The sequence below is a fragment of the Mesocricetus auratus genome, unplaced genomic scaffold (assembly GCF_017639785.1).
Source record: "Mesocricetus auratus isolate SY011 unplaced genomic scaffold, BCM_Maur_2.0 Super-Scaffold_100676, whole genome shotgun sequence".
NCBI lineage: Eukaryota > Metazoa > Chordata > Mammalia > Rodentia > Cricetidae > Mesocricetus > Mesocricetus auratus.
This window is the reverse complement of record NW_024429266.1, coordinates 133,339,220-133,359,030: the sequence shown is the minus strand read 5'-3', so window position 1 is coordinate 133,359,030 and position 19,811 is coordinate 133,339,220. Positions and strand designations below refer to the sequence as shown.

General features: G+C 46.5%; 1 protein-coding gene across 4 annotated transcripts in view; it reads right to left on the bottom strand.

The window, feature by feature from the left end:
• The window catches only part of St3gal5 (ST3 beta-galactoside alpha-2,3-sialyltransferase 5), a 47,963-nt gene that overhangs the window by 13,763 nt on the left and 14,389 nt on the right, over positions 1–19,811 (bottom strand). For 3 of the 4 annotated variants that reach the window (XM_005076092.4, XM_013117755.3, XM_013117754.3), the window contains exons 2-3: positions 7,928–8,051; positions 6,341–6,452 (exon numbers count right to left, since the gene is read on the bottom strand). In XM_005076092.4, the coding sequence (XP_005076149.1) occupies positions 6,341–6,452; positions 7,928–8,051 (236 nt within the window). Of the gene's footprint in view, positions 1–6,340; positions 6,453–7,927; positions 8,052–19,811 lie in introns of those variants that run through there. The other variant, XM_040737687.1, reaches the window with a different exon arrangement.

Here is a 19,811-nt window from a genome sequence, read left to right as displayed (position 1 = left end):
TGCCTCCCGAGTGCTGGGATTAAAGGCGTGTGCCACCAACGCCCGGCCTCACCTTTTTTTTTTTTAATGTGAAATTTCAATCTGAACCACACTTTCAATATACCTAAACATCTCTTCAGAGACTACTACTGGTCTTGTTAACAACAGGCACATTAAATGACAATTTTAAGTAAAAAACAAACAAACAAACAAAACCCCCACAAAACCACAAACTCCACAGCTTCGTAGCTGCTCTCTCTCCCCTGCAGAATGAATGCCACTTGGGCACAGTACAACTGAGAATACGAGTCTGACAGGCAAGGACCAGGGCAGGGTACCATTTGGTTTCCAGGTGCTGGACGTAACCAGTGAAGCCAACAGGGTTCACTCTCCTGAGACTATACATGCATGGTCACTCAAATCTGCCCACGTGTAAAGCCAGGGGTGTGGTGCCCATCTGCAATCCAGTCCATGGTGTACAGCATATACAAACTAGGGCCGTCTGCTGTGGCTCTGAGGACCTCCTGTTTGTCCACTTTCCATCTCTCTTGGTGTTGTGCCCCACCTCAAGCCCTCCATGGTAAGCTGCACACACCACAAGAAGAGGGAGGGGCATCTTGCTAGACCTTCAGAAAAGTGGAGCAATCTGACAGGGTTAAACTGGTTTTTGATGCTACTGGGTTTTTTTGTTTGTTTGTTTTTGTTTTGTTTTTCCAGAAGGGTGGGAGTAGTGAGCTGGCTGAGCAGGGAAAAGTGTTCCATAAGCTCAAAAACCTGAGTTCAATCCCTGGAATGGAAAGAGCCAACTTCTGCAAGCTGTCCTATGACCGCTACGTGTGTGCTGTGTCATGTATGCATCTACAGCCACACACATAAATACATGTTTTTTAAAAAGATGTTAAAAGAGCTACTAAGAGTTAGGCGGTGGTGGCGCACGCCTTTAATCCCAGCACTCGGGAGGCAGAGGTAGAGGCAGGTGGATTCCTGTGAGTTCAAAGCCAGCCTGGTCTACAAAGCTACACAGAGAAGCCCTGTCTTGAAAAACTAAAAAGAAAAAGAAAGAGCTACTAAGAGTTTAAGATGAGCCTGAGCCCCGTAACCAAGCCCTGCCTTTACCAGACGGCATTGACATAAAACAGACAGGTGGATCAACATAATCCAATCAAAACTCAGATGTAAATCCACACACCTGTGGACACCTGATTTTTGACAAAAAAAAGCCAAAATTATACAGTGGAATAAAAGAAAGCATCATCAACAAATGGTGCTGGCATAACTAGATGTTGGCGTATAGAAGAATGCAAACAGGTCCATATCTATCATTCTGCACAAAACTCAAGTACAAATGGATTAAAGACCTCAACATAAAACACTGAACACACTGGCACAGGAGACAACTTCCTGAACATAACACCAATAGCACAGACACTAAGATTGACAATTAGTAAATGGGACCTCATGAAACAGAAAGGCTTCTATAAGGCCAAGGAAGTGTCAATAGGCAAAACAACAGCCCACAGAATGGGAAAAGATCTTCTTCAACTCCATATCCTACAAGGGCTGATTTCCAAAATATATAAAGAACTTAAGAAACTAGAACTCAAAAAGCCAAATAATCCAATTGAAAAATGGGTGCAGATCTAAACAGAGAATTCTTAACAGAAGAATCTCAAATGACTGAGAACCACTTAAAGAAATGTTCAACATCCTTATCCATCAGGGAAATGCAACTCAAAACAACTCTGAGATTCCATCTTAGACCTGTCAGAGTGGCTAAGATCAAAAACACTGATGACAGCTTATGCTGGAGAGGATGTAGAGAAAGGGGAGCACTCCTCCATTGCTGGTGGGAATGTAAACTTGTACAGCTACTTTGGAAATCAATATGGTGATTCCTCAGAAAATTGGGAATTAATCTACTTCAAGACCCAGCAATACCACTCTTGGGCATATACCCAAAGGATGCCCAATCATACCACAAGGACACTTGCTCAGCTATGTTCATAGCAGCATTACTTATAATAGCCAGAACCTGGAAACAACCTAGATATCCCTCAACTGAAGAATGGATAAAGAAAATGTGGTACATTTACACAATGAAGTATTACTCAGCTGTTAAAAAAACCAAAACAACAACAACAACAAAAAAATCAAAAAACAAAACAAAAAAACACCACAAAATTTGCAGGCAAATGGATGAACTACAAAAGATTATCTTGAGTAAGGTAACCGAGACCCAGAAAAACACGCATAGTATACACTCGCCCATAAGTGGCTATTAACTGTAAAGGATAATCAGGCTACAATCCACAGACACAGAGAGGCTAAGTAGCAAGGAGTGCTCAAGGAGGGTACATGAATCTCACTGTGAACGGGAAATAGAATAGATTTTGCTAGTGGATGGGGGGAGGGATCTGAATGGGGAGGTGGTGATGGGAACAGGAGGGATCAGGTTGGGGGGAGAGTGCTGGAAGAGATGACTGGAAAAGTGTGGCATTTCAGGGTGAGATAGAAACCTCGTGTAATGGAAATTCCTGGAAATCTACAAGGATAACCCTAGTGAAGACTCCTAGAAATAGGGGATACACAGTCTGAACTGTCAATCTCGTGTAACCAGGCAAGACTTACTTCCAGTGCGGGATTGGGACAACAACCCAGCCATATAACCTTTGACCTTCAATCTGTACTGCCTATGAGGATGTGCTGGGGTAAAGCCGTCACAGAAATTGTGGGAGTGGTCAACCAATGAATGTTTCAGCTTGAGACCCATGCCATAAGAGGGAGCCTACCTCTGACACTGCCTAGAGCACCAGGACCCAGATGATGGATAGCTCAGAGACCTATGATAGAACCAAACATGAATGGAAAATAATAATAATAATAGCAATAAAAAAGGAAATAGATGCAGAGACCCATAGTCAAACATTAGGCAGTACTCAAGGAATCCTACAGAAGGGAGGAAGGATTGTAGGAGCCAGAGGAGTCAAGGACACCACAAGAAAACTCACAGAATCAACTAATCTTGGCTCACAGAAGCTCACAGACTGAAGTGACATCCAGGGAGCCTGCACAGGACTGACCTATGCCCTCTGCACACATGTTACAGTTGTGTAGCTTGGTCTTCTTGTGGGACTCCTAACAGTGGGAGCAGGGTCTGTTTCTGAGTCTTGCAGCTTTTGGGACCTTATTCCTCACACTGGGCTGCCTTGCCCAACCTTAATATGAGGGGAGGTGCCTAGTCTTACTGCAACTTGGTATGCCATGCTTGGCTGGTATCCACAGGAAGCCTGCCCTTTCTGAATAGAAACGGTGGAAGAGTGGATGGGGGGTATTTGGGGGAGGAACTGGGAGGAGAGGAGGGAGGGGAAACTGTGGTCAGGGTATAAAATTAATAATAGTAATAACATCATTAAAGAAATATCTCAAGTAATACACCTCAACTCCAGTTCGCCCATGGCTGTCGCAGGCTTTCAGGGGACACGCACACAAAACAGTCCCTTAGTCTCTCTTCCCCAGTGGAAAACCACAGCAAACTCTCTCCTTTATTCTTCCCTGTGCTACTTGAAATTTGAGGGTTACCTTGTTATTTAGTTTTTAAAAACAGGTCTTGCCATATAGTGCGTGCTGACTCCAATCTCTGCCTCAGTCTTTTGAGTGCTCTGGGTTACTATGCCCAGCACCAGTGTTAGTTTTCAACTGGAGAGATGAACGAACACATTTAGCTAAGTGCAAAAGGCCGGCAGCAAAAGATGATGGGCTGTATTTACATTACACAGCAAGCAGCCTTAGAGGTGGAGAGGGGACTCATGGTTGCTTGGGGCAGGGAGTGACTGATAATGGTCCTGGGGCTTCTTTGGGGGACGATGAAAAGGCTCTGCACACACATCACCAGCAGCACGGCTCTGTAAAGATGTGAAAGGCCCTGCATCACATGCTCCAGTGAGTTTTATGATGTGTGGGTAGTATCCCAATGGAGTGGCTAAAAAGAAAGAGGTTGAAAGGTAACAAGAAAAGAGCAGCCCCACCCAGAGCACACAGCAGGGGCAGTGCTGGGGGATGATGGACCGTGTCTCACAGGTGGACCAAGGGACCTCCAGGTGTTCCCGAAGATGATGAGATCAAGAGTCTTGAGGGGGATGAGACACGGCAGGGTCAGTTTTCAGAACTCCTACTGTGCTATCTCAGGGCACGCCTGAGGCAAAGACAAGCCAGAAACAGACGTGTTAAGCAGGGCACGCCTAAGGGCCAGCTAGGCATGCGGGCCTTTTCTCAGACTGCAGGGAACTTTATGAACTTAATTCCACTCTCAAATAATTCACAATTCAGACAGACTTACTATTACTATGATAGGGAGTGTGGCAGAAGATTTCAAGTTTTTTCTTCTGCAATCTGGCCGCTAGTCTAAAATGCCTTCCCATCATAAAGGCCGCGTAGGCGGGTCCCATCATTTGCCCCAGATCAGATCTTTCAGGCTATGTATGCAAGTGTTCCCTCCCTTGTGACGGTGCCGCAGAGATGCAGTCCCGAGTTTCCCTTTGGTCTCTAGAGCTTTACAGAGCAACAACTACAATGATCGTGGGGCTGGAGCAGTGGCTCCATGGTTAAGAGTACTGGCTGTTTTTCCAGAGGACCTGGGTTTGATTCCCAGCACCCACCTGGAGGCTCAGGAGCATCTAATTCCAGTTCTAGGGATCCAGTGCTCTTTTCTGGTCTCTCTGGACACCGCACACTTGTGACATAAAGACAGACATGCAGACAAAACATCTCTATACATAACGCTTTTTTTTTAATCTCAAAAAAGAGCAATAGCCACAATAATCAGAACAGGAGCAGGGGTGATGGTTGAGTGTCAAAGTGCTTGCTGCACAAGCCCGAAGGCCGATAGCGTGGTGGCGTGCGTACACAGAAATTCACACATGTACAGTTGTCTGACCACCCTTAATGTAGTTATGGGGGGATAATCATGGCAGGCAGTTAGGTTTCTACTTCTACCAAGTGTACTCTACGTACAACGTCATGATGAAGCATCCACCCTGTGCCCATGCAGCGTGTTCAGCCTCATGTGAGAGACTCATTCTGCCCTCTACTATACAGACTCCGGGCCATCAACTGGCTGGCAGGCAGGCAGGCATTGACACACGTAATTAAAAGGACAGGAAATAAGATGCATGAGAAAGTGGGGAGCTCAGGAGAGAATCAGACAGAGGAATCCACAGTGATTCAGCAAACCACAAAATTTTAGGCCTTTCCCAGGAGACAGAAAACAGGATGTCAAAAACCCTGGTCCAAGAGCACTGTGAAAGGCCCTGGAACTGAACGAGCTTCAGGGAATGTCTGCAAGCCAGACAGGTTGGCAGAGGACAGAGCTCCAAGCAGATGTGGAATACTGATGAAACAAGAGGAGGCAGCAAACATCGGAGGACAGAGGGACAGCAGGAAAACAAAAACCTGTGACTAAACAGGGTGATGCTCCTCAGTGGCTTGTTTATCTATCTGGACCATACAAAACTGGGACATCCACAGAATACAGACTAAGGTAGAAATGAGGGAATCCAAGTCAAACAAGAAAGAAGTATCTACACAGACATACACCACTCCTGGCATTTTCCCAGTTGGGAAAACTTGGGACTGAACCCAAGGGATTTAGTATCAGTGGATTTAGTTTGGTTTATTTTGGTGAGATAAGGCCTTGAACTCGAAGCGGTCTTCCTGCTCTGCTTTCTAAGTGCCGGAACTATAGAGTAGTCAGGACGCTGGCCCGACTCTTCATGTCCATCTCCAGTCATCTCAGCGGTGGACAGGGAGGGTGACATTGAGGTGACAGTACAGTGCACCTGTGGCATGATTCCTGGCATACATCAAACACTGAACAAGACTATCTACACTAGCCACCTACTTTAGACATGCACATGGCGACCTGCCTTGGTTGTTCAGTGATGCCCACTGTGGGAAGGACCATCCCCTGGGCAGGTGGTCCTGGCCTGTGTAAGGAAAGTGGTTGAGCACGAGAATGTGCAAGCCAGCAGGCAGTGCTCCTCCATGGTTTCTGACACGCTGTCTTGGCTGTGAGTGCGTTCCCTGGTTAGAAGGTAACCTGCATGGGCTAGCAAGCAGACCTGCCTTGGACTTCCTGCCTCGATTTCCCTCGATGATGGACTGTGACCTGCAAACTGAAATAAGGCTTTCCTACTCTAAGTTGCTTTTGGCCAGATTCTGTTTTAAACACGGAAACAGATGTGAAACTAGAACACTTATTCAGATTTTCATTAGCACGCTTACCTACGTCATACAGTATAGGTGGGATTGCGGCTGAAGTGTGTGTTTGGAAATGTCTGAATTTAAGCCCCACGCAATAGCTCACCTTTATGCGGTCAGGGTCCACATAATGCATTCTTTTCATGTCACATTCCTCAGCAGTGTAATTCACCTTGAGGATGTACAGGAGCCACACTGCAAACACAACCGATGTACACCTGCATGGAGAAATCAGGTACAGTAATGCGTCTGTGACACCCGGAGAAAAACATGAACTAAGAGCAATCCTAATCCAAACGGAATAGAAGCAGACTCTAAGGCAGTGGTTCTCAGCCAAGGGGCTAAACGGCCCTTTCACAAGGGGTCGGCATAGCAGAGATCCTGCATATCAGATATTTAAATTATGATTCGTAACAATAGAAAAGTTACAGCTGTGGAGTAGCAATGAAAACAGTTTCATGGTTGGGGTCGCCACAATGCGAGGAACAGAGGCGGGAGCAGTAGGAAGGTTGAGAAGCCTGATGGAAGGTCACCATAGGGTAGTAAAAGGAAGGCGTCATTTCCTGATGAGACAGTCTTTTATGATTGGCTTCTTCCTAAGCAAATACAGAATCCTCTCCCACCCTGCCTTGCTTTTGCAAGGGCACAAGATCCAAATTACAACGAGATGATGGAACTAAACAGAGCAAGTGAACGACTTAACCACAGAATCTCTGCTTCCGTTGTTGTTGTTTTTTCTGTTTCTTTAAATACTGTCAGGCCTTTATCAAAGAAACAATCTGGGAAAGCCGTAGATGCAGTTCTCATGTATGAAGTTCTCAGAGTTTTAAAACAAGAAACAATCTTACGTGGAGGCTAACAACCACATGTAACTCCAGTTCTGGGGGATCCTCTCCTGGCCTCTGGCATGAGCTATGTACATGGTATACACAGACACACTTGCAGGCAAAAACATTTAAAAAATCAAACAATCTACTTGTGTTTCTAGAGAGTCCTACCAAGAAATGAGTAATTACAGGGCACTAACAGTTACCCTTAAGAGCATCAAAGAGCTGTCTCCAGAGGCCTCATAAATTAACACTAATTTGTCATCTCATACACTCACCACAGCTGAGATCTCAGGTAGACAGAACTGACTCTACAAATTTGTCTTCTGACCTTTAAAAACATACTGCTGAGTATGAACACACACACACACACACACACACACACACACACACACACACACACACACGGTAATTTAATTTGAAGGAAGAAAGAAGGAAGATTCCAACTTGGTTCGGCGGGTACCAAAGAAACCCATCAGGTTCTGTGTTGATCTTCCTAGGTGCTGGGATGTAAGGGTCACATGGTACTGTCTTCTCTGATGTTCAGTATTTAGTGGTACTTAGGAGTCTTCGGGGTACTTTAACATGCCATATACACATTAGCTCACAATAGCTAAGAACACCTCTTTTGCTAAGCAGTGGCACGAAGAACGGGCACCCAAGCTCAGCCACTAGGACTGGCACTCCCATCAAACCCATCTATCAAATGCAAGGCAAGCAGTGCCTAAACCACTCATCTATATCCCGAGTCTTCACTCAGCTGAGGTTTAACCTGCTGCTTGGACCCAGGGTTTCCCTCTAATAACAGGTAGGCACTTCACTGAACACTTCTAACCCTATGCTGTTGACCTGGAGGCTGTGCTTACTTGAGAATGTCTTTGAATAACAAGCTGGGTCTTCTCATCTTGTTCTGGGTTCGGGTGTACCATTGCAGGGAGGTCCTTGAGCAATCTCTTCTCAGCTTTACAGAGGTGAACTCAGTTGGCATTGCTGGGAGGAGAGAGGGGAAGAGAGAAGCGTCAGGTGGATTATACATTAGAGTGATACAGCCATGCTTGGAGTACTACTTGGTGGTAAATGGGATGGATTCCTGGTACCACGACTCAGATTAAATTACAGGGAGTTAGGAGGAGCTGATGTTAAAGAGTCACACACTGTATGAGACCTAACACTCTTCAGATGACAAACCACAGAACCAGAGAGCACAGCAATGGATGCCAGGGATGCAGGGGAAAAGGAGGTGTGCCAGTAAATGCCGAGAGTCCCAGCACTTGGGAGGCTGAGGCAGGAGGATGGTGAGTCCAAGGGCTACATACACTGTTTCAGAAAAAATAAATAAACAAAAAGGAGTGTGGGGTGTGGCACTGTGAAGGACCCTGAAGTGATGGAAATATTCTGGGTCTTGATGTATCCTTGCTGACATGCCTGTTGAGACAAATTGTTTTACAAAATGTCATGGGGGGAGGGGGTAAAGTTACAGAGAATTGATAGACTGTCACATATGAATCTACAACTATTCCAAAATTTAAAATCTTAATTTGGGGTAGGGGACTGGCAAGAGGCCTAAGTAGGCCAAGGCAAGTCTGATGCCAGCAAATCTGGTAACTTGATTTTGATCCCTGGATCCCACTTGGTAGGAGAGAATCAACATCTGAAAGTTGTCCTCTGCCCTCTGTATGTGTGTGTGTGTGTGTGTGTGTGTGTGTGTGTGTGTGTGCGTGCGTGCGTGCGTGCGTGCGTGCGTGCGTGTGTGTGTGTGTGTGTGTGTGTGTGTGTGTGTGTGTGATGGCACCTGTGTTGAGATCAGAGGACAACTTCATGGAGTCCACCTTTCCTCCTTCCACCTTTATGTGGGTCCTGATAATCAAACTCAGGTTGCCAGGCCTGGGTGGCAAGCACCCTTACCTTGTCTCGTAGGATCCCTGTAAATGTTACAGCTCAGATGGAAAGGAATCCTGGCAGTCAGGAGCCAAGGAATACAAAGCCACACTGTTGATATCCTGGCTTCTCCCTCTCCCCGGTGTTGATATCCTGGCTTCTCCCTCTCCCCGGGTCCTCGGCAACCTCACCCTGTTCCTGCTCCCGACTCCTCTCCTCCTCCAGCCCCATGGTTTCTCATCAGCACCGCCTGCCACTCCGCACCAGCCCTCTCCTGGCCTGTGCCTTCTGCTTAGGGAGCCTTTCCTGGTCACAGGGCCTCTCTAATCCTTGGGCGCTTCCCCAACCCCGGGATCACTCTTCTTGGGCAACTTTCCCTGCCCTGGATCCATCTTTGACATGCGATCGCTCCTCACTGACAGCTCAAAGGCTGTCAAAGGTTGCAAGACTACGTTGCCTGCGCTAGGTGGCTGCTTAAGGGCTCTGCGTGCACAAACCACGTGGACCTGGGGCGGTGCAGAGCCGGCCCATGGCAGCTCCATGACTCCAGCTTCAAGGGCCCGGCTCGTTCCAAACTGCTCCCACTTCTGTTCCTGATTGGCTAACACCTACGCCTCCCTTGCTCCCTTTCCCAATAAACTCCATGTGGGTTTGTTCAGTTTGGTGGATGGTGTTTTATCGCCAGGAGCGGCAGCACAGAACGTCATAAGCCACATGTGGTTTGCCACCATCTCAGCTGCTGTCCCCATCAGGAAGTAGACAGCTGTGTGGCTGGATCTTTGCTAGAGTTGGGGATGATGGACGTTATGCGACTTCACTGCCATCTTGATTAAAGGTGATCACATGGCATAAACCAACCAAGGGGGCAACAGGTCTCCAAGATATTTTGGATTACGGTGGATTTTTGTATAAAAGTTCCTGTCCTGAATACAAGGCTAATGAAAGATAGAATTTTAAAATAAGGCTTGTTTAAAAAGGTATTAAAGCTACACCTTCATATGTTCACATACAAGAACATATCTTGTGCTGGCAGCCAAACTCTGTAATGTAAGAGTTACCCAGGTGGTATTGGTTTTAAAGGTAAGAAGGGATTGTGGAGAACAGTTGATGTGTGTCACTGTGTGGCAGGGCTGAGCTCCTAAGGAGAGCCCAGGAAAGGACCCTAGCAGTTTTGGAGATGCTGGTGCCATGGGATGGCCATCAGAAACGACAGCGGCCATGCAATGGACGGGGCTGGGACTAGACGGCGCGCTCTGTATGCTGCTGAAGTTGGGGCCAGAGAGGTGACCCAGGCTTCTTAGGGAAGCCCAGAGGATTGTGGGGCAAACCCCAGATGTTGCGCATGGAGCTGTCTGCACTACTGGAGCCTGGTTTTCCCTGGTCCGGACTGTGGCTGTGCCCTGCTTCTTCACTCTCGGAGTCAAACGGTACTTTATTCTTTGATATTGCAGGGGCCCACAGTTGAGAGACTTTAAACTTCTTTAAGAGGAAATTGGGGGGGGGTTAGAGAGATGGCTCAGAGGATAAGAGCACTGGCTGCTCTTCCAGAGGTTTTGAGTTCAATTCCCAGCAACCACATGGTGCCCACTTCTGGTGTGCAGACATACATGGAGGCAGAATGTTGTATTCGTAATAAATATTTTTAAAAAGGAGGGAATTTTGGAGTTTTAAATTTAAAAAACTAGATTTGTTTGTTTTGTTTTGGAGACACGGTTTCTTTGTGTAACAGAGCCCTGACTGCCCTGGAACTCACTTTGTAAACCAGGCTGGCCTTAAACTCACAGAGATCCTCCTGCCTCTGCCTCCTGGGTGCTGAGATTAAAGAAGTGTACCACCACACCCAGCTAAAACTGTTTTTTTTTTTAAACTAACATCTTTTGAAATTTTACATTTATCAGGCTATGGGACCTTTTAAATTTTTGTTTCATATTATTAATATGTGATCTTTAAAAAAATAAATAATTAAAAAGGTTAAAGAGTTAGCGCCACAACTATGAACACCAAACACTAAACGCCAGAAACTAAGATATTCCTTTCTAATGATGCAGCAAGATAATGATCTAAGAGGTATGGCAAAAAATTTAGAGATGGCCTCTCCTTACCAAAGGCCTATTCAGTCTAGAAAGGACTGATTTAAGACTCTGGAGAGATGGCTCTGAGGGAAAGAGCACTGGCTGCTTTTCCGGAGGACCAGAGTGAAAACGTGTGGTTTCTTATCTTAGATGAGCGTAAGTAAATTGACACTCAAGTCATTTCATTTTTTTCTTTTTTTTTTCCCCCAATACTGGAAATAAGCTCTTCCTCAACTCCAGTTCTAACTCAGCAGATATTCTACCAATTCTACACTGAAAATATTTAGTACCATAGTGTATCATGCTACTTGAAGTACATCCAAAACACTGTGCCAAAGACCTTATTAGGAAACCTTTGCTGAAGATCATACTGAAGCCTTAAATGAGACGTCACAACAGCTAAGACCCTGGGAAGTTTTCAAACTCTATGGTCAGCCTAGTGAACAGAAGCAGAGGACACGTGCCGGGAGGGAGCAGCACTTATGGGCTGTTCTAGTGGGAGTTTAGAAGCCACGACACCGACGGATACAGCGGATACACAGACCTTGGAGGCCTGACTCATGAGCTTGCAGAACGAAACGGCTCATCTGGAACAGAGGCAGTGATATTTTGACCAAAAATCTGGCTTATTTACCCCATGTCGTGAGAATCTGAAAGAAGTTAAACTTAAAGACAATTGTTAGTATCCGGGCATCTGTACTGGCCTGCCCTTGGGGCACTGATAGGATATGCCCTCAGCTGCAGCCACCAAGAGCACCTCCTGTGCACGCTCGCTGCATTCCCTTTTAAAAGGTGGGCCTTGACCACCTCCCATCTCTTTCTCTTCTTCTCTGTCACTCCTTCCACTCTTGTCCCCAGGAACTGGTCTCTGTCCACCCCTCCGTCCCTTCTCTCACCTCTTCAAATAAACCTATGTGAGCCTTGTTGCGTGGTGTTTTATTTATTTTTTAATTACAACATTGGTTCTCTGATCCAGAAATGCTCTCCTGGTGTTTCCTCCTGCCTACTGGCAGTTTGAGACACACCAGAACCCTAGAACCCGATCCACATAAGACAACCTTACTTCTCCACATAAGACAGCCTTATGTCCCTGGATCCCTGCATCCAACACCGGCATGACTGGTGAGCCCCTCCGCCTCCCCCACCCCTGGCCATTTCCCACAAGTGAGGAATCATCTCGAGACTGTGGTTCCTCGACTCTTGGACAAGACCTGGTATCGGCAACCACAGGTCTCTCAGGCTTAGAGTCCTTGGCCCCAGGCAGCTTGTACCTTTCTCGTTCAATCCTCACTCGATAAAAAGCCATTAGATCTCGTTCTGGCTCACTCATGGTGAATAAGCCTACCAAAAATCTGCTTCTCGGAATGCTATATCCTGATATTTTATGGGACCCTTGTAACATTCTGCTAACCATCCAATAGATGGAAGGAAGAATCACCCTTTCAGTCTTTCACTCTTCCCCAATAAACCTCTTACTCTAACTCTGTTGAGTGTGGCATGTTGGTTTAGCAGCAGGACCCACTGAAAGATAATAACTTCATGCTGGAACCTTACCCACCTGGCTCCACCCTCAACAGATCTGCTCTCTTCCATCTGCAACAAATTTGCTCTCTCATTTACTGGTGGCTTGGCTTTCCACTCGATACTGGCAAGTGGGTCTCTGGCAGGGCTACCCGCCTCTGCCCATTCCCCAGGATGTAAGGCTTCATTTCTCGAACATAGTCCTCTCCTCTTCTTCTGGCTTTTCTCCAAGTGCTGATGCCAGGAGACTGTCTCTATCAGGCTGAATCCTAGGTCCCTGCTGTGTTTGATGAATCACTGAGCAGCCTGTGCCATCTCAAAGTCAACCCTCTCTGAATTCCTGAGACGAAACTGCAGACCCTTGAGTCTTCTCTGCCTCACTCAGGGGAACTGTGTCATTGTCTGTACTTCTTCTCCCATTGGGATGTTTTTAAGAGACCCACTGACCACTCCTAATCAGCTATTGTTACAGGACTACCAACTGTTGGCTGTAGAGCTGGAGGCACAAGACTAGCAAACATGTCCAGGTGGCAAGAACCAACAGTACCCCAGAAGTACTATTATTTAAGCCTCACTGGGTCCCCATTATCTATTTTTGAAATGAAAGAATTTTAGGAATGGAGGGAAGAAAGCGGTTGCAAGGAGCTAGGGCTGGCTGCTCTGCTGGTAGGAGAAAGTGAGTATGGTCATGCGAAAACAATGGGAGGAAACTTCGGGGTCTTAAAGGGTGGCTGAGAGGGACCTGGAGAAGTGATGAGTGTGGAGACACTGGTCCCCCAAACTTTCATGAGATTAAAAATCAGCCACTACACATAATATAGATGCCTCAAAGCAGTAAAAGGTGAAACGGCAAACCAGCCCTATGGATAATAGTTTCGGTTAGACAGGGCGCCCACGGCCTGGGAAGGATAAGCCTACGTCTGGGTTAGTAGAGGCATTGAGAACTCCAACCCATCCTTCTCCCCCTCCACTGCCTAGGAAGAGCAGCGCTGGGAGCAGCAGTTGGAACAGCAGGTGTACATGAGTGCTTAAGTAATGAGGACCTGCTGGGGCGAGGCTGCTTCAAGCGACATCTGAAGTTGGGAAATCAGAGAGCAAATCAACGTGACTGGAGTAGGCCGTCCAGAAAGGTGAGCAACCGACACGGAGATGAAATCCATGGGGGCGGGAGACTTATGGGAAATGGATTTCACATCAGGTGAGGAATTAGCCCACAGAGGTTACACCCATGGGAACGGGAGGTTTATGAGAAATGGATTTCACAACAGATGAAGAATTTGTCCAGTTGGCTGAATGTTACTCTCTGAGAGACTATGAGGCAAGATCTGGGTACTCAGTGCTGTGTTGGCGTCCAGGAGGCATCCTGCAGTGGACCAAGAGGAGGAGGAGGCCGTGGCAGAGGGACTGAGAAATGATGAAGGGAGGAAGGCGGAGAAAGAACACACCGAGGATCCTAGTCTCAACTACAGAGAGTAGACATGAATGTCAGCCAGGCTTTGTGTGGTTCCCGGTGGTAATGAACCTGAGAGATGGCCACATGCAGGTACCCAGGAGGCGGTGGAAAGCGGGACTGTGGTTAGAAGAGCGACTGTCCTGACAGCCTGCCTGACAGGCGGTAGGAAGAGGGACTGCGGTTTGACAGAGCGACTGTCCTGAGAGCCAGCCTGACAGTCAGGCTTCCTCCACAGATCCAAGTGAACTAAGCTGCAAGACATCTACCACATGGAACAAATAGACTGCTCTTTTCCGGTGCCTCTGTCCTACCAGTTACTACCCATCCATGGAAACAGTTGCTAGAGTTACTTTTGTGAATTTGTAAATGGTAAAGGAGAAAAGATTGTATGGCAGATAAGCTTCCCACAGGAAAAAAAAAGCATCCAGTGTTGTCTTAGTTTGGGTTTCCATTGCTGTAAAGAGACACCATGACCAAGGCAACTCTTATTGAAGGAAAACATTTAATTGGGGCTGGCTTAGTCCATCGTTGCCATGGCGAAGCATGGAGGCACGTAGGCAGACATGGTGCTGGAGAGGTGGCTGAGAGTTCAGCATCCAGATCAGAAGGCAGCAGGAAGAGACAGACACACTTCCGCCAGCATCACACCTACTCCAGCAAGGCCACACCTCCTAATAGTTGCCACTCCCGACAAGCCATTTTCTTTCAAACCACCACAACGCTGCACCTTAGACTTCCTAGTAATTGCGGAGAGCTGGTAGCACACGCCTTCAATCCCAGCACTCGGGAGGCAGAGGCAGGCAGATCTCTGGGAGTTCGAGGCCAGCCTGGTCTACAGAGTGCCTTCCAGGACAGCCAGAGCGGTTTCACAGAAGAAACCAAAACCAAACACTTCCTAGTAAATGTGCATATGCATCTAGTTCCAGTAGAAGAGGGTGGGGTGATGCCGACATGTGAGCTGGGCACATGAAGCTAATGAGCTCAGCCCAAAGACCTGGCTACTGTGGGCGCAGGAGCAAAGCCTGAGAGTGACTTGCGCTGGGGCGAGGCGCAGGCAGGAAGAAGACAGTACCGGAGTCTGCGCTGGCTAGCCTTAACTTGACACAAGCTAGAGTCCTCTGAGAGGAGGGCACCTCCATAGAGAAATGCCTCTGTAAGACTGGGCTATAGGCAAGTCTGTAGGGAATTTCTTAATTAGTGATTGATGGGGGAGGGCCCAGTCCATTGTGGGTGGGGCCCAACACTGGTATGGTGGTCCTAGGTCCTGTATGAAAGCAGGCTGAGCAAGCAATGGAGAGCAAACCAGTCAGCAGCACCCCTCTGTGGCCTCTGCATCAGCTCCTGCTTTCAGGATCCTCCCGTTTGAGATCCTATCCTGACTTGCTTTGATGATTGTGAGAACTATTCTTGGTTGTCAATTTGAGTACATCTGGAATTAACTAAAACCGTAAAATGGGGCATACCTATTCCAGGTTTTTGCTTAATGTGAAGTGGTAAGATCCACTTCTAATCTGGATCTTTGAGATGGACAGACACACCCTTTCAATCTGGATCTTTTGACTATGCCTTCTGCTGGAAGTCTATGTAAAGACGTTTCGGGATACACTGAAGATGGGGGCAGGGAGGGGAACTGATTTATTCAGTGTCTCTGAACTCTAGAGAACCCTGACTAGCGCAATGACGAACAATGATGTGGAAACATAAGACAGACCTTTCCTCCTCAGTCTCTGGACTCTAGAGAACCCTGACTAGCACAATGATGAACAATGACGTGGAAACGTACGACAGACCTTTCCTCCTCAGTCTCTGGACTCTAGAGAACCCTGACTAGCACAATGATGATGTGGAAACGTACGACAGACCTTTCCTCCTCAGTTGCTTTTGGTCACGGCGCTTCATCACAGCAATAGTGACCCTAACTATGGCAGAGTCCCTCTGGTATGAGCAGTATGTGACAACATGGGAAACAATTCCAGAGCCTGGGAAATTAAGAATAGAAACTTTGGGGTGACCAAAGAATCAAAACAGGCGTTGACAGAGGATTGGGTCACCTCCTTCAGCCGGGTCAGAAAATGTTGTATCTAGATTTAGATTTTTGTCAGTAATTCCTGCAGCTAGGATTAGAAGGGAGAGGAGCAAAAGGATGGCTGTAATAAGGACTGATCATACAAATCACGGGGTTTGATATTATGTTATGGCTGGGGAGTATTACATTGACGATATTAGTAATAAAATTAATTGTGCCTAAGACTGAGGAGACACCGTTTAAGTGTAAGGAGAAAATGGTAAGATCTATGGATGTTCTAACATGAGCTAGATTCTCAGCTAATGGGGGGTGTATACAGTTCAACTTGTTCCCGACACAGCTGCTACTATTGGTGATGCTAGTAATAACAGAAATGATGGGGTAGTAATCAGAAGCACATGTTGTCTTTCTGTGTGAATGCCATGCTGAGAGCTCCAATTGTTAATGGGACTAACCAGTTTCTGAAGCCACCAGTTATTATTGGTATAACTATAAAGAAAATTATAATGAATGGATGGGTGGTTACAATAACATGTAAATTTGATCATTTTCTAGTAAAGCTCCCGGCTGCCCTATTTCACTCCCTACCATTCCTGCTCAAGTCCTAAATGGTTCAAGCCCATGCTGGTTACATGCAATACACAGCTTTCCCCTTTTCTGTAGAGCCACCCTCTTTCTGCAGCCAAAGTCAGCCCCTTAACTCAAGGTGGGGTCGCATGTGAGAGCAAGCTGAGCTCTGCAAGGGGCATTACCAGGATCATGAAAGGCAAACCTCTGAGACCCCTTCTAGCTTCCATGTATATCAGAGTTGCCACTGCCTCCCCAACATCTGAGTTACCATTGTGGTGATATATAGTTTATGATTTATTAAATCTTGCCTGAGGACTCAGAAACCAAAGTCAGTCACAAGCTATATAAGTCAGGCAGAAGCTAGAAGGTGGAGGTACACACCTTTAATCCTAGGACTCAGGATTAAGAGATAGACAGATCTCTGTGACTCCGAGGCCACCCAGATCTACACAAGAGTGAATCAGTCTAAAAGACAATTATAGCTCACATCGTTAAGCCCAACATTAGGGAAGTATGTAAGACAGAAGCAAGGTCTCAGAGAAACATTCATTCTCCAGCCACACTGAGGACAGACAGTACTTTGAGACTTGGTGAAGAGCTCGTGTGTGAATCAGCCCTTTCAGCCTAAACTAGAGGTAAGAAGTTAGTGGCCGGCTGCTTTGCTTTTCTGATATTCAGCTTGAAGCTTGGACCCCAATATTAGTCTCTGGGTCCATTTATTTTTCATGTTACACACCATGACCTTCCTAACAGCAGAGTTACCACAACCTCCCCAACATCAAAGTTGCCATGGCCTCCCCAACATCAAAGTTGCCACGGCTTCCCCAACAGCAGAGTTGGCTGGGGCTTTCCATAAACTGGGCATGCTGCCTGCTCAGGTAAAATTCGGTTCCTGCAGTAAAGAAGGAAATAGATAAGTCTAGAGCAGATAAGGACCTATGGCCATTTGGACAAGGGAGATAAGAGATAAGATCCTTACAGAGATAAAATCACAGTGTGGAAGAGCAATGCTCAGACTTAACTTGGAGACATCTACCTTGAAGGAGCAGGACAGAAGGAAAAGAAGTATTAGGAAAAAGAAAATCTATGCTGGGTATGGTAGGTCACACCTGCAATCCCAGCAACCGGAAGGTAGAGTTAGAATTACTACCAGTTACCAGCTTGGGGTACAATACAAGAATCGGTCCCATACAAAAGAGAAAAAAGAAGGTAGATAAAATCTGTGCCTTTGTAGGCTTTAGATAATTCTGGAACTCTCATCATTTAAGATGAATACTAGTTCTTGGCCAAAATGCTCTTTAAATTGCTTAACCCAGGAGGAGGGGCTACCACAGACATCCCCGAAGCATCCACATGAAAGGGTGATTTGTCAGTTTCTCTGGTCCTGCCAATGCACAACCGAAGGACACAGAGAGAAAACAAGGGCCGCGTCCTGCTCTGGAAACCAACATGCCAGAAAGTAACACGATCTCAGGACAGCAAGGGAGCAGTGCGGCCTGGAGAGGGGGTTGTTCAGCGGCGGTGTCTGCCGTTGAGCAGAACAGTCTAAGAGCTGCCAGGGGGCAGGCATGGCAATCAGCACAGCAGCCAGCACGAAGGGGCCAGGCTGCAATAGGTGCCCGGCAAATTCTAAATTCTAAATTCCAAAGGGAGAGGCAGCTTGAAGCACTGATTGATAAAGGTGTTTCCTGTTTGCTTCAACATGGAGGCCGGTGGAGGACACTGTGCTGAGTGAAATGAGCTGGACACAGACAAATCCTACCTGATCTTACTTACATGTGCAATAAAAAACAAACAAATAAAAAACAAACAAACAAAACCCACCTCAAAATACAGATACAAGCAATTCAACAGCATTTAGCACAGGTTCAGTTAGGGGAAGGAAACAGAAAGCAGATGGAAAATATAGAATGAACAAGTATAGATATCTAATATAACATGTGAGGGCTAAAGCTAATGCTATTTACTGGGTATGGGGCACATGCCTATAACCCCAGCACAGGGGAGTAATGCTGTTGAGTATGAGGCAGGCCTGGGCTAAACACAGAGTTCTGGGCCAGCCTGAGCTTGTCTTAAAATACCTAAATCAAAACAAGCAATTTTTAAAAGTAGATAAAAATGTATGAGGGACTCCTATTAGATAAGTTTATTTCAGCTGTTCTAATCACACACACACACACACACACACACAAACACACAACCTGTGAGATGACAGGTCCACTTCTTTGTACTACAGTGGCCACTTTCTTACGTTTATGTATCACAGAACGTGTTGTAAACCTCACGGAGCCATAATAAGATCACTCAGGAGCACACCAGACCTGTGCCTTACCCATACATGCCTCAGGAAGCCCCTGACTTCTAACTTCTCTTTCTATTCTAGAAGACAACCTAGAATGCTCAAGTGACTTCTGCCCTCCACACAATCCAGGTAACTTTAGGCTAGCTATAGCAGTTCAACACACACACACACACACACACACACACACACACACACACACACACACACATACACACGAACAAAAGCTTACTTAGAATCCTAGCCTGTAACCACTCAGAGACAAGGCATTCAATTGGTCTTTTCAACCTTGGGGCACACATGTTCAGCTCCATAGTTTGTGGGGAGGGGCAGCCCTATTTATCATTGGATGTTCGGCAGCATCCTGGCCTCAACGAATGTGAGCATCTCTAAACCACCCTCCTTCTGCTCCTCCTGTGTGTGGGTACCAAAAGTCTCTTGTGGGCCTGGTGAGATGGCTCACTGTTAAAAAGAGCTCTTACCACTCTTGGAGAGAACCTGCGTTTGGTTCCCACACATATGAGGCAACTCACAACCACCCGCAGCTCCAGTCAGGGATCTGATGTAAATACATAAAAATAAGTAAGTAAATAATCTTATTTGAAAATGTCTTTCAGGGCAGCAGGATGGCTCAGTAGGTAAAGACTTCCAAGCCCCAAATCCTGAATTTGAACCCCAGACCCACGTGGTGGAAGAACAGACTCCCTCCCACAAGTTGTCCTCTGACCTCCAAACTCCTCCATGGCATTCAGGTCTACACATATATACACACTGTTTCAATAAATAAAATGTAGTGACCCCTGGCACTGCTGGGACAGTTATTATACATATTGCTATTTCAACACTGCCTCATCTGAAAGTCAAGATGGTAGTTAGAATTAAATGCAAGATTGAAATCAAGAACTGAAACTAAAGACACCTACATTTCAGT